General features: G+C 49.6%; 1 protein-coding gene across 2 annotated transcripts in view; it reads right to left on the bottom strand.

The window, feature by feature from the left end:
* TBC1D31 (TBC1 domain family member 31) overlaps positions 1-12817 on the bottom strand; it is a 696792-nt gene that overhangs the window by 346125 nt on the left and 337850 nt on the right. For both annotated transcript variants that reach the window (XM_086966171.1, XM_086966170.1), the window contains exon 10: positions 10867-11013. In XM_086966171.1, coding sequence (XP_086822297.1) covers positions 10867-11013 — 147 coding nt within the window. The remainder of the gene's footprint in view (positions 1-10866; positions 11014-12817) is intronic.

The raw sequence follows: 12817 nt of genomic DNA, 5'->3' as shown, positions 1-12817 counted from the left end.
CGAGAGAGTTGTTTTCCCTCTTTGTGAGTATGGGTGTATGTGCCTCTAAAGACACAGCTATGGACACTATAATAATAATAATAATAATAATAATAATAATAATAATAATAATAATAATACTGAGCTTATATAGCGCCTGGTTACACTAGCCAGTGTGTCCCCGCTCTTACAGAGGCCCAAACAACCCCCCAGAAGCTGACCCTATGACAAGCTACATCTTTGGGAACAGAAAGGTTTTAAGCTCCCTCCGGAAAGCCGTTTCCGCGGGCTCCCTACTGAGCTTGAGGGGAAGAGTATTCCATTTACGCGCCGCCAGATAGCAGAATGATCTACCTCCCATTCTCGCCCTTCTGATCTTGGGGACATGCATCAAGGCCGCACTATAACCCACTACCTCACAGATAACGACCAGGAAGGTACACCCCTAGCGGCAGTATGGGAAGCATTGAAATTAGTGGTGCGGGGGGAGTTTATTGCGCTCGCAGCCTCATTTGCACATGTGAGAAAGTGCCATCTTTCTTGCCTTGGTATGCCCCCACTTTTTTCTGAACTGCTGATGTGCTTTGGCTGAGTGTGCCCTGGGTTCCTGCCAACCAGGGACCCAGGGCCTGTGTTCCTTCCCTAAAACTGTGCTGAAACTAAAAACCCAATTGGCCTCTCTGGCCACCTGTCAGTCCCTAGTAAATGGTACCCTAGGCACCCAGTCCATGGTGACCAGAGAAGACACCTGAGGGCTTATTGTGCCACCCTCAGGGGCCCTGTACCCTGGCACCCACACACTGCCTTGCAGGCTGAGTGCCTAAGTACAGAACTAAACCAAGAGTCAACATGGCACACATCCCTGTGTGCCATGCCACAGAACCCACTGCCCTGGCATACTTCAGTCACCCCTCTAGCTGGGTGCCCTATGCCAGAGGTGTGGGCACAGGTGCATAAGCCCAGCGCCCCTACAGTACCCAGGGCCATTCCTGGGCACTGTAAGTGCAGTTATGCCATTAAGAGTATATTGTGCTGGGAGGTTGTCATTACGAACTCCACAGCACCATAATGACGACACTGAAGACTGACAAGTTTGGTACCAAACTTCTCAGCACATTAAACCCGCACTGATGCCAGTGTGGGATTTAATGTAAAATGCACCAGAGGGCATCTTAGAGATACCCTCTGAAATCCTAACCTACAATCCACGTCTGGGATGAGTGGCTGCAGAGGCTGCCACACAGCAAACATGTTGCTGGACCCCTGGGTGGAGAGCCCCCTGCTCTCCTGGGCCTGCAACAATGCACATCCTGGGCGAGGCGCTAGGTCTCCTCCCCCGGGATGGGCAGGGGGAAGCTTCAAAAATCATGCCGCCTCTGTGAGCTTCTCCAGACCATTTGATGTACCCAGCAACTGGCCCCCACCAGTTCTAACCCCCACTCTGGCGGGAAGACTGGCGGGAAAAACTACGTCAGGAAGGGGGGTATGCCAGCCTGTGCCAACCCCACCCCTCAGGTGGGGGAGACTAGGTGAAGCACGACCCCGGGATCCAGCCATCTTGTAGATGGGGAGCCCTGCCCAATCCCAGCTAGGCTCCTGCCCCTCTCCCACAGGAGGAGCAGGCTAGAGGGTGTACCCACCCCAGGACAGGGACCTATTGGTCCCTTTCCTTGCCCTACCTGTAACGCCCCTAAATTCAGTATTCAGGGGCTCCCTGAAACTTCCTTCCTCAGAGTCGATACGAAAAGGAGAAAGAAGATCAAGAAGAAGAAGACCTGCCGTGCAGCTGCTAACAACAGGATGACAACAACTGACTTGACCCCAGCCCTACCGGCCTGTCGATCCTGGAACCTGCTCCTGCCTAATCCCGGCGACTCCTGCGGACAGCAACCTTGGGACACCCGGAGGACCTGCCTGCCTTGACCCTCTTAAAGACTGGAACTCCCATCAGCAGAGGCTCTGCTGCAACAACCCCACCTGGTGCCAACCAGGAAGCTCCGGACCAGCCCACTCTGCACACGCCGGGCCGGGCCCAACCGAACCAAGACCACAAGGACGTACCCCCGGCGACTGGGACCCGAAGTCCAGTGCCCAAAGACCCTCCTCGACTAACCAGCCGATGCCTGCAGACTCAGAACCAGGGGTTCCCCCAACCGCGACCAGCCAAGGGTAAGCTTTTCCGACACCCAAAGACACCCCTGCACCTGGCGCCCTACAGCCCCCTGTGCCTCCCTTTGAGGTACCTACTTGTGCTCCAAGATCCCAACTTACCTCTCGAAGTGCTGGTCGCCCCTGGAGAGTCTCCGTCCCTGAGCCTGCAGCCTTTGTTCCTTTTTTACCTTTCCCATTGTATAACATTGAGCGCCCCACGACTCAAAAGCACCCTGCACCCAGCCGCCCGAGTGCCACCGGCTGTGCCACCTTTATCCTATCCTACTTCCCCCCTTGCCCTGAGCAAGGGACCAGGAGCCCAGCTCCCACAGCCACGTGGCCTGCTAGCCAGCAGCCACCAACCAGAGGCCCCCTTTCCCTCATTGGATATCATTGGGCCTACCTACCTATGCCCGCGGCCAGCCCTGCGCTGCTGGGGCGAAACCGACTGTACTTACCTGACCCTGGGGGACCCCTGAGTCTATACCCGGAACCTTAACTTCACCAGCCAAGTACTCACCTGGAAACGGGTAACTCACTTACCTGCCATTGAATAACATTGACTCATTTTGACTCGAAACATTTTTGTGAAGTTTTCAAAACTGCAAATATTCATATAAAATCAGCCTAAGTCCGAATTCCGAAGTACTCACCTGCAAGCAGGCGAGAAGCCAGTACTGTACCTTGCAGCCCAGTACTGAGCCACAAAAGTAATCCTTACCGGGTTTACTAGTAATCTGTATTTTCTCCATAAAAAAACCCATTGTTTGCTTTTCTATGAAATTTCTTCCAAGTGCCTACTTTTGAAATCTTGAAATATTCTTTAAAAATCATATGAAATACTGAAACGCAATTACCTACCTGTTTTAAGGTCAGACACCAGTGCTGGCCCTAGAAGCCCAGTACTGGATTACAAAAGTAATGCTATCGTACATTACCTGCAACCTGAATTTTCTCCCATTGAATAACATTGCCAGATTGTCATTGAAAATTTTCTAAATCATAACTTTTAAAACAGCTTTATATTCATGAAAATTCACCACAGTAACCAAAACGCTTTTGCTAATCTGGTTTCAGCTTAGACCCCAGGACTTGATCTAGGATCTAGCCCTGGAAATACTAAAGTATTCTGTACTGTAATCAACTGTACTTTTATGGTAACAATCCATTGAGCTCAATGCTAAAGTGTGTCTAGACTTGAGTTGCCTTCAGCAACTCCTATACCTATTGTGTTCACCAGCTTTATTGCTTCCTTGCAAAGTAATTACATAAGAGTTCTCATATCTAGCAAAGTATATTTTTATGCCTGTTGGTTCTAAAAATAAAACAACTATATCTTTGGATATAAAAACCATTGGCCTGAAGTTCAGTCTTTAAAGAGTGTGTGAAATCCTCTGCGGACTGAGTGTGTACAACAAATGCTTTGCACTGCCCTCTGGTACTGCCTTACTGCTCGACCAAGCTACCACTTTTGAGAGTACGGTCAGTCCTGACTTTAACCTCTGTTATACCGTTGGGGTTTGTGGACTCTAAACACACTGTACTTCATTATTGTCCAGTATATATAGAGCCACTTTCTCACAGCGTGATTACGCAAAGAGAAGCGCGCAGAGTTGGAGAAGGAGGTGGGTGCCTTGGAGACGATACATAAGAGGACTGAGGCCCCAAGAGTTTGGAGGGAGTTCGAGACAAAGTGGCACATGTTGAAACACCTCGATTTAGATAGAGCAGAATACGCCCTCCTGAGCTTGCGACACAAATTTTACCTTAGCGGAGACAAAGGGGGGAGGATGCTGGCGCATAGGTTACGAGCGCGAGCTCAGATGAAGACCATTTAGTCCATTAGAGACCCTCAGGCAGTTGAGCATACAACTGACACCCTTATTGTGAAATCCTTCTGGCAATTCTATCAGGGCCTGTACAGGAGGGAGGCGATGGACTCTGGGTTGGTGGCGAACTACTTGACGTCCTGTAACCTTACACCCCTCTTCAAAACATCGGCGGACGCTTTTGATACTGCGATTCGCGTAGAGGAGGTCATATCTGCGATTGCTTGGTTGAAGGTAGCCAAATCCCCGGGGCCGGATGGCTTCTCTGCCATTTTCTAAAAAACTTACTGTGTGGAGCTGGCTCCTCTTTTAACCCGACTCTTCAACTCCTTTCTCGATACAGGGGAGGTGTCTCCCTCCATGTCAGAGGCAGCGATCACGGTCATCCTTAAACCTGGGAAGGATCCTAGAGACTGCGGCTCGTATAGGCCGATTTCTCTTTTTCACATTGAAGCAAAGCTCTTCGCGAGCATCCTAGCAGTGAGGCTCAGCCCCTTGATGGATGGTATCATAGACCCGGACAGGCAGGCTTTATCCCAACGAGACAGGAGGGGGGGGGGGTGCGGGGGGGAATAATACCAAACGGCTTCTTCCCCTTATTGACCTGGTCCACCGATCTCGGGCTAAGGCTTTTTTTCTTTCCATTGATGCAGAGAAAGCCTTTGATCGGGTGGACTGGGAATACCTGTTTGCAGTCTTGCGGGCCTTCAGGCGGGGTGATAACTTTTTTGTTGGGTTCAATGCCTCTATGCGGCCCCTACGGCAGCGGTGCAAGTGAATGGGTGTAAATCCGCCCTTTTCCCCATCACTAGAGGGACACGACAGGAGTACCCCTTGTCCCCGTTGCTTTCTGCGCTCTATATGGAGCCTTTTGCCCAACCAATACGGTCAAATGTGGGTATCGCGGGAATTAAGTTTGGTGCTGGCACACACAAAATTAGTATGTATGCCGACAATGATATTCTGTCACTTACCCAACCTCACTACACACTGTGGTACCTGTCGGCGGAGCTCCTCGAATTCAGGAAGGCTGCAGGATTTAAAGTAAATTTCTCAAAATTGCAAATTCTTAATATTTCTATTCCCGCTGCAGAGGTCCAAGATTTGCAGCAGGACTTCGCCTTTCAGTGGGTGCACTCCGATATTACATATATGGGCATCCAGTTGACTTCCTCTATCGCTAACACGGCCTCCCTTAATTATAAACTATTGGTGGATCAAACTGCCACAGCACTCTTGGACTGGCCCGCCTAAATGTGGCCTGGTATGGGAGGCTGGCGGAGGTAAAAATGACGGTGCTCCCGCGTATCCTATATCTCTTTCAGATGCTACCAGTGAGCCCCCCGCCGGGCACCCTTCGGAAGCTCCTTAATAAATTCCTGTGGAGCAACAAGCGGCCGAGGCTCGCATTATCACTCATCACTGCGCCGAAAGCTGAGGGTGGGCTGGGCTTTCCCCTGCTGGCGACTTATTATCAGGCGTCCTGTCTCCGATATGTCACTGAGCGGAATAGGCCCTTGTCCAGCAAACACTGGAACTTCATGGACCAGACGGTAGCGGGCTGTAATATCTGGCATGAGCAATGGTTGCCACGCAAACACAGAGCGTGGGGCCTTTCCTCTTCCCAGGTGACTTCACCGACTTTGAAAGCTTGGGATCAATTACCGCAGCGCAGAGGATGGAGTACGTTTCCCTCCCCCATGACTCCTATTGTTGACAATCTCGATTTTCCGCCGGGGTGCGCGTCCCCAGTCTTCCACCACTTGAGGAAGGAGGGCTGCAAAAGGGTGGGCTCCCTATTCGACCTTGAAGGCTTGATCCCCTTCCCCCAATTGTGTAGGGACTACTTCCATCTGCCAGAGTCCGATGCTTTTCATTATTTGCAGTTAGCACACTGGGTGACCCAACCGCCCAACTTCGCTTCAATGTCCCGCCCCTTGACCGTTTTTGAAAAATGGTTAGTCTGCAAGAAGGATGACCGTGAGCTCATATCTGAATTGTATGCGATGATCCTGACACACCCCAAGAAACTGTATGCGATGATCCTGACACACCCCAAGAAACAGCGTACGAAGGCACAGGTTTGCTGGGAGACTGAATTAGAGTGCCCTTTGACACGTAAAGAATGGAAACATATATTTTATCGAGCGCACCACACTGCCTCTTACACCGCGGGTGCGGAATCAGCCTATACAGTAGCCGCTTATGGTACTATATTCCGGTGCGCATCAAATCTTGGGATGTAGCGAAGTCAGGCCTCTGCTGGCGGGGGTGTGGCCTTCCGGGCACTTTGGTGCACCTGTTGTGGCATTGCCCGAAATTGGTGCGATATTGTAAAGCGATTCTTGATGACCTTGACAATGCCTTTCAGATCACATTTCCCAGGGCACCTGAGCACACGCTGTTGGGACTCCCTCATCCTAAGTCCTTTCCTTTACGCTCGCTGAGGGGTAGACAGATTGTGTTAGCTTTGCTTGCGGCGCAACAGGTTCTTTTAGCGCAATGGGGTTCCTCGACCACACCTGATCCGCGGGATTGGATCCAGAGACTTTGGCATCTTTTGGCAATGGAACGCCTTTCACTGGGCATTGATGGGAAGGGTTCCAAATATGCGAAGCTATGGGGTTCATCCTTACAACTCCTTTCTAAAGATATGAGGGAAGTCACATGCCCGAATACCTACAAATTCTACAGCTAATTCCTTTGGAGTCTTGGAGGGCCACTAAGGTAGTCTGAGCAATGTTGAGATGTGACTGGGGGCCATGGAGGGTGGAAGGGGGAGTTAGGGACTGATGCGGAGCAGGGTGGGGGCGGGAGGGTTTGGGGTGGGGGGGGTTGGGTGTTTGTTTATTTCTTGTTTATTTCTTTTTATAAAAGTGGTGTCTAAGCAGCAGCCCTGGCTGTATGCTATGGCTTGAAATTTCTTTCGCGGAGTCGCCCTCCGGGCTGTAGACCCGTACGCTGTGTACTTGTCAGGATATTACGCGCTGCCGGGAATTGGATGTAGGCAGCTGAGCGGTGTATAAAGATGCTTTACCACGCAATAAAAAGAATTGATTCTAAAGACACGGCTACTGGGACATTTACCAAGGAGAAGAAATTGCATACATTACATCAGTAGGAACAGTTATCTTTCTCCCCATCCCGTAGAGGGGAATTACAGCACTTACTTTTAAGTGCAAGTAGTTGCTCCTGTGAGTAGACATGGTAATGGAAACGACCAGGGGTTCTGGTGCATGAAGCATTCTGGGCGCAGACGTGCTTGCCTCTGGCGTGCCTACAGGGCGTCCGCTGCGCGGTTGCGTCAGCATGCAATTTTTTGTCCCTGCTTGGCCAAACACTAGCACGCTAACCTCTAATGTCGGATTCTAGTGGTGAGCCAGCTCTAACTTATGGGCACCGCACAAGCAGTATAAAAACAAACAGTTTAGGTCAAAGTGCAAATCTAAAACAATGGATATGGGGGAAATCGTTGCTCAGTCAGCCTAAGTTTAAAAATTAATCCTCGGTAATGTTTCATGGTCACGTCATTATGCGATTTTATGTCCCTGCGTGCCCAAACACTAGTACACTAACCTCTAATGTCGGTTTCTAGTGGCAGGCCCGCTCTTAATTACAGGCACCGAACAAGACGTTTAAAACAACAAGTTTAAGGCAAAGTTCAACAGTGCAAAATAAAAATAATGGATATGCGGGAAATCGCTGCTTTAGTCAGCGTAAATGCTATCAATACTGACTTACGAGCAAGGGGGTCTGATATATCAAATAATTTTACTCACCTTGTGACTATGGGAAAATTTTATATTATTTATTGACCAAGACTCCTATGAGTCAGCCATTTTACCAACCAGTGACAGAATTAAACTGGGTCAAAAGATCAAATATGATTTAATGTTACCAGGTTCCCAGCAATGTATGAAATAATAAGGTCAGACTTGAAAATATGCTTCTAAACCCTGCACCTTTAATCCATGCACACATATTTGGCAGAGGCAAAAGGAAACAAACATTTTAGTGGCGTTGCAGAACACCATAATGCAAGCAGACTAGTCTTACTACCTTGAATACCAAACTCGCATTGTGTTGGTCTCTTCAGTAAGAAATAACAGGTCTCATAATATTCCAACTCCCTGTGAACCAGTCGTGTAGCCTGTGTGTGCTAGCAGTATGTATCCTGTATTAAAATGATGTATTTCGATACATTGTATTTCTACTGTCCATTTCAACCCAATGTTAAGGCCGTTGATATTCCAGGACCATATCTTTATTGATTTAAAAGATGCTTTAAGTGTTGCCATCATGTAAGATTATCCTCCTACCACCCCTTCCGCACCCCTGTGTACAACCACTCCTGTAGATGACTCTTTATATCTCGGATGATATTTGTTCCTTTATACCCTTCCCTGAGCACGTAACTGTCTGCTAAGAACATGATAATAATACAAGAACCTACAACCCCCTCCCGGCTACCCTGCTGTAAAGGCTGTGCATTCCCCAACTTGTCAACCTGCAGAGAGTCTGTCGCCCAATTGCTAACATTTACCAAACACAGTGGGGGGATGTTTCGGCCACTTCCGATTTCCAACTAGTACAGTTACTTGTGTTGAACCCCAGTGTTTACAATTATGTTGTGTAGTTCCCTTTCTTTTACTTTTCCGTCCTCATTCCCTTCGATAGCACTAATCTCCCATTCCTTCATTAAGTACTGCTTACATTTGCATGCTAACTTCCTTAGCGTCTGGCTCTCCCTAAACCGGGTCATCAGTGTCCTCAACTTGCACTACTCCCATCAATGTCCGGCTCTGTTGCATGTGCCTCCTCTGCTTCTTGGTGGATTGTCTGTTCTCCATCCTTTTAGTCTCTGTCAGGCCTCCTCGGCCTGGTCTCGTACCCTAGATGACGCTTCTGTTGGTAGTACGCCTCCCCTCCAGCCACTCCCAGGTCTCATGGGAAAGTAAAGTAAAGTGCCAGGCCTTCCCCTCTGACTTTATTCTGAGCTTTGCTGGGAAGAGCATTGTGTATTTAATTTCCCACTCTCTGAATCCCCTTTTCACTGCCTCAAAGCTCCTTCTCTGTCTTTGCACCTGCAGCATAAAGTCGGGAAAGGACCGGATCTGGGTATTTTCAAAATGAATGACTCCTTTTGCTCTGGCAGCTTGCAGGATGGCACAGCGGGCGCAGTGATTAAAAATCTTGGCAATTATTGTCCTCAGCAGTGCCCCGGGTTTGAGTGGAGGCACAGGCGCCTGATGCACTGTCTCTATCAAGAAAAATCTGGACAGCCTCTTGGGTCGCAGCATATTCACAATGAATTCCTCCAGGAAGAGGGCAACCCTGGGACCCTCCCCCCCTTCAGGGACCCCCACTACTCCGATATTGTTTCTTCTTGCCCGTCCTTCCTGATCTTCAAGTTTGGCTGCCATTGTCTTGGTCTGCTGGGTTAGAGATTGTATTTGTGCCTCCAGGCGTCTAGTTGTGGACTGGAGCTGGGTGACATGTGTCTCGGCTGTCACAACATTATCCCTCAGTTCTGAGAGCTTTGTCCTGATCAGGTTGACCTCAATAGTCACTGTATCTATTTTGGGTCCAGTGTACCCTTCAAGTCCTTTATAGAAGGCAGTATGGCCCCCAGGGAGGGCTCCCTTACCTCCTCTCATCTTTCTATTTGTGGGGGTTTGGGAATTGTTAGTTGTTCATCTTGTTTGACTGCATGGCTCCTGGCCCCTTGGGTTTCACCATTGCGTTGTCGGTCTTTGACTATATTGGCCAAACTTGTTCCACCTTTGGTGTCCAACACGCCCGGGCCCTGTTGCTGTTCATCTCAGGTCAGCTGTGTTAACGGGGTGGGAGGCAGGTGGACGAATTGGCTGCTGCCTCTGCTCAGCCTTTGTCCCTTGCTGCAGGACCTCTTTTGATTCAATTTACCCCACTTCGCCTATGGTCTGTATGCGCTATCGAGGCCTGGTCTGTGTACGCCGGGTATCAGGTAACGTGCCTCACTCGCGTTTCCGACCAGGTCAGTGACTACTGCCTGGTTCCTGCTGCCCCCGGTATGCTCCCCATGTGGACCTTTGTGCAGCCACATCCTATGACTTTGGATCGAGTGGGGGGGGGGGGGGGGGGGGGGGGGGGGCGGGCGGAGACGTGGGTATTATGCGCTCCCTGGGCTGTTTGTGTTCTGCGGCCCAGTGGAGGAGAAGTGCACTCCCAGGTTTGTCTATTCGACACAGCACGCTTAACTCCCTAGCCACTCTTGCTTTATGTGTTTCGCCTGCCGCTATGTCACCTTTTTGAGGGCCGCCTTCTCAATCAGTGCGGTCCCCGGCAGGCCCAGCCACACCTCGCTTCCCGGCCTCCTGAGCTGCTGAGCAGTGCCTTTCACCGCAAATCCGCCTGGGCGGTCAGGGGCCTCACCCGCTTCTCCGCTGATCCAGGATGTCATCGCTGCAGAGGTCAGCGCCGCTCGACCGTCTTCTTGGGCGGCTCTTGTCAATGGCATCGGCGGCTGCTTCCGCACGCCTATTATGCCTCCCTGCACACCACGTCTACCATCGCTTCACCAGGATTATCTTTGGGTCCTCAAATGCCCCAGCTGGTCTGTAACACTTTTCTGTTATTTGAATGTCAGGTTACATTTGGATGGCTGATCGGATTGCTGAGTTATGCGACATTAACAGCGGAGTCCAACTACAGTGTGACCATCTTCATTCGTGGCCAAGATACGCCCCCAGTATATTGTTTTTGACTCATTTCAAACACTTAGCGGAAAAACTTGCCCAAATAACTTGCCAAAGTCCCACACACTGCACTTAGAAATCAAACTGCAAATATCCTAAATCACATTACATCATCCGAAACCATAAGCATGTGATTGAAACAAGACAGTAGTTTTGAAAATCTCACTTACCTCTGCAACACTCGCAATAGCTTTCGGCTTTTTATAGGGTATTCCTCTTGAAGGTGCAAATATGCAGGATGTGTACCTTTGTCAATTAAACTACTAAAGGCAGTGTTGTTTTCTGGCAGTCGCAGCAATGAGCGCCAAATAAACATCCTGCAATTCAAAATGGATGTTAATTAGGCATGTCTTTAAAATGAAATAAAACACTGAAATGAAAAATAATAAACTACTTACTGGTAAATAGAATTCTACAGCATTTATTTCTACCATGGATTAAAATGTTTAAAAACATGGATTTGGAGTATTTTAAAGTTTATTTAGGGATTTGTCATTAAAGTCACAACATTTAAACAGAACAAAACAATTTGTGGACACCCCCGCCCCCTCCAGTGCCTAGTAGGAATGATGACCAGTCCCCCTTAGTAAGCACTCAAAGGGTGATCACTGCTCGACCTTTATTCCTTTACTTCGAAAATAAACAGTGGCTCGTTTCCAACAGTGCCAACCGTGAGCCGGCTTAAATATGCCTGTGGATGGCTGTGGCCTCCACACGGGCTGCCACTCCTGGACATGGGACACGGTTGCCCCGAAGAAGGGGCAGGCGGGGCACTCCTGAAGAGGTGCACTGACATCTGCTTTACTGGACATTTCTGTGAGCGTACAGCCCCTCCTGCATACATTATTGAGCCTGCTATACAATCACCCTTTGGCTGCTGCTCTTGATTTTGGTGTACACGAGTTTGCAAGCTGCCCTTGACGGCCCCGGAGATCTTCCCTAAACTGCAACATAGCAAGGCATTGTGAGTGGTTGTTACTCCACTGCTTCCCTCCCTTGATACTCCCTTTGAAGAATTTTAAATGGTTTACTATCCTTCACACCGATGGGGCTGCTTTTGCCACTGCGCTTGAGGGACTTGGTCAGCGCAGGGCCTTCTAATTATTAAATGTACTGTCAACTGCGGCATTCAGTCAGAGGTATACGCTTGGAGCTCCCTCATCCAGCGACAGACATCACATGACAGATATTTAATTGACCTGAACTTTTATGTGTGCAATAACTGTTGCTGCAATCCCAGAGCATTGGTGCTGCTCGTGCTGCCATATCCCTCAGTTAGTTGGATACTGGCCAGTGCACTCAGGTGGTGGCCGGTGTTGCCTTGGACCGGACTGTTGGGTTGCGGTGAAATGGGTCGCCAACGCAGAGTTGCGCACATTGCATCTTCAGTGCCCCCTGCTGATCATGACCGGCTGCTAAGTGGTGTGAATTACTCAGATGGAGCCGCTCCTCTGCTCTCTATTAGCGCCACACTGGACTATGTGTTTGCAGCGGTGGAGAGGATTGGTACCACTCTGGACCGGAGTGGCCAGGTTGGGGGAGGGGATTCGACAGATTACTATGAGGGAAAATTAAATAATTTTCCCTCGTCGCCTGTTGAAATCCCCGACCCCCCCACCTGCCTCCACCATGCCACTGCTCTTCCCTGCACGGGCCGCGGGTGATCTGGAGACCATGCAGGCATCACCTGAAAGCAAAATAGATGCAGTGACAACGGATCTGATGCTGTTTTATGCAGATCACTGCAAACTTGCGGACAAGGTTCATAATGCTGAGCTGACCATCGTGGAGCTTTTGCCGAGGACTCGTGAAATTGACTCTTCGATGCGCCTGATGGCAGAACGAGTGGAGGTTCTGGAATGCTGTGTGGAAGATTCGGAGAGCTGCTCACGCCATAATAATGTACACGTGTTGTGTTTACTGGAGTAATCGAATGCTGTTGCAAATGTGGAGCAACAGTTGCAGCAGCTGCTACCTCAGGTTACTCTTTCACAGCTATTCTTGGCGGAGCGCGCCCATCACGTTTTGGCACCCCGTACGCAACCAGGCTCTAACTCCAGACCGTTTTTGTTTCACCCACTACTCTACAGAGACAGCAATGCTATCTTGCGCAAGGCACAA

The sequence above is a fragment of the Lissotriton vulgaris genome, chromosome 4_1 (genome assembly GCF_964263255.1).
Source record: "Lissotriton vulgaris chromosome 4_1, aLisVul1.2, whole genome shotgun sequence".
Lineage (NCBI taxonomy): Eukaryota > Metazoa > Chordata > Amphibia > Caudata > Salamandridae > Lissotriton > Lissotriton vulgaris.
The sequence above is the reverse complement of the archived record's forward strand: the minus strand, read 5'-3'. Positions and strand labels throughout refer to the sequence as shown.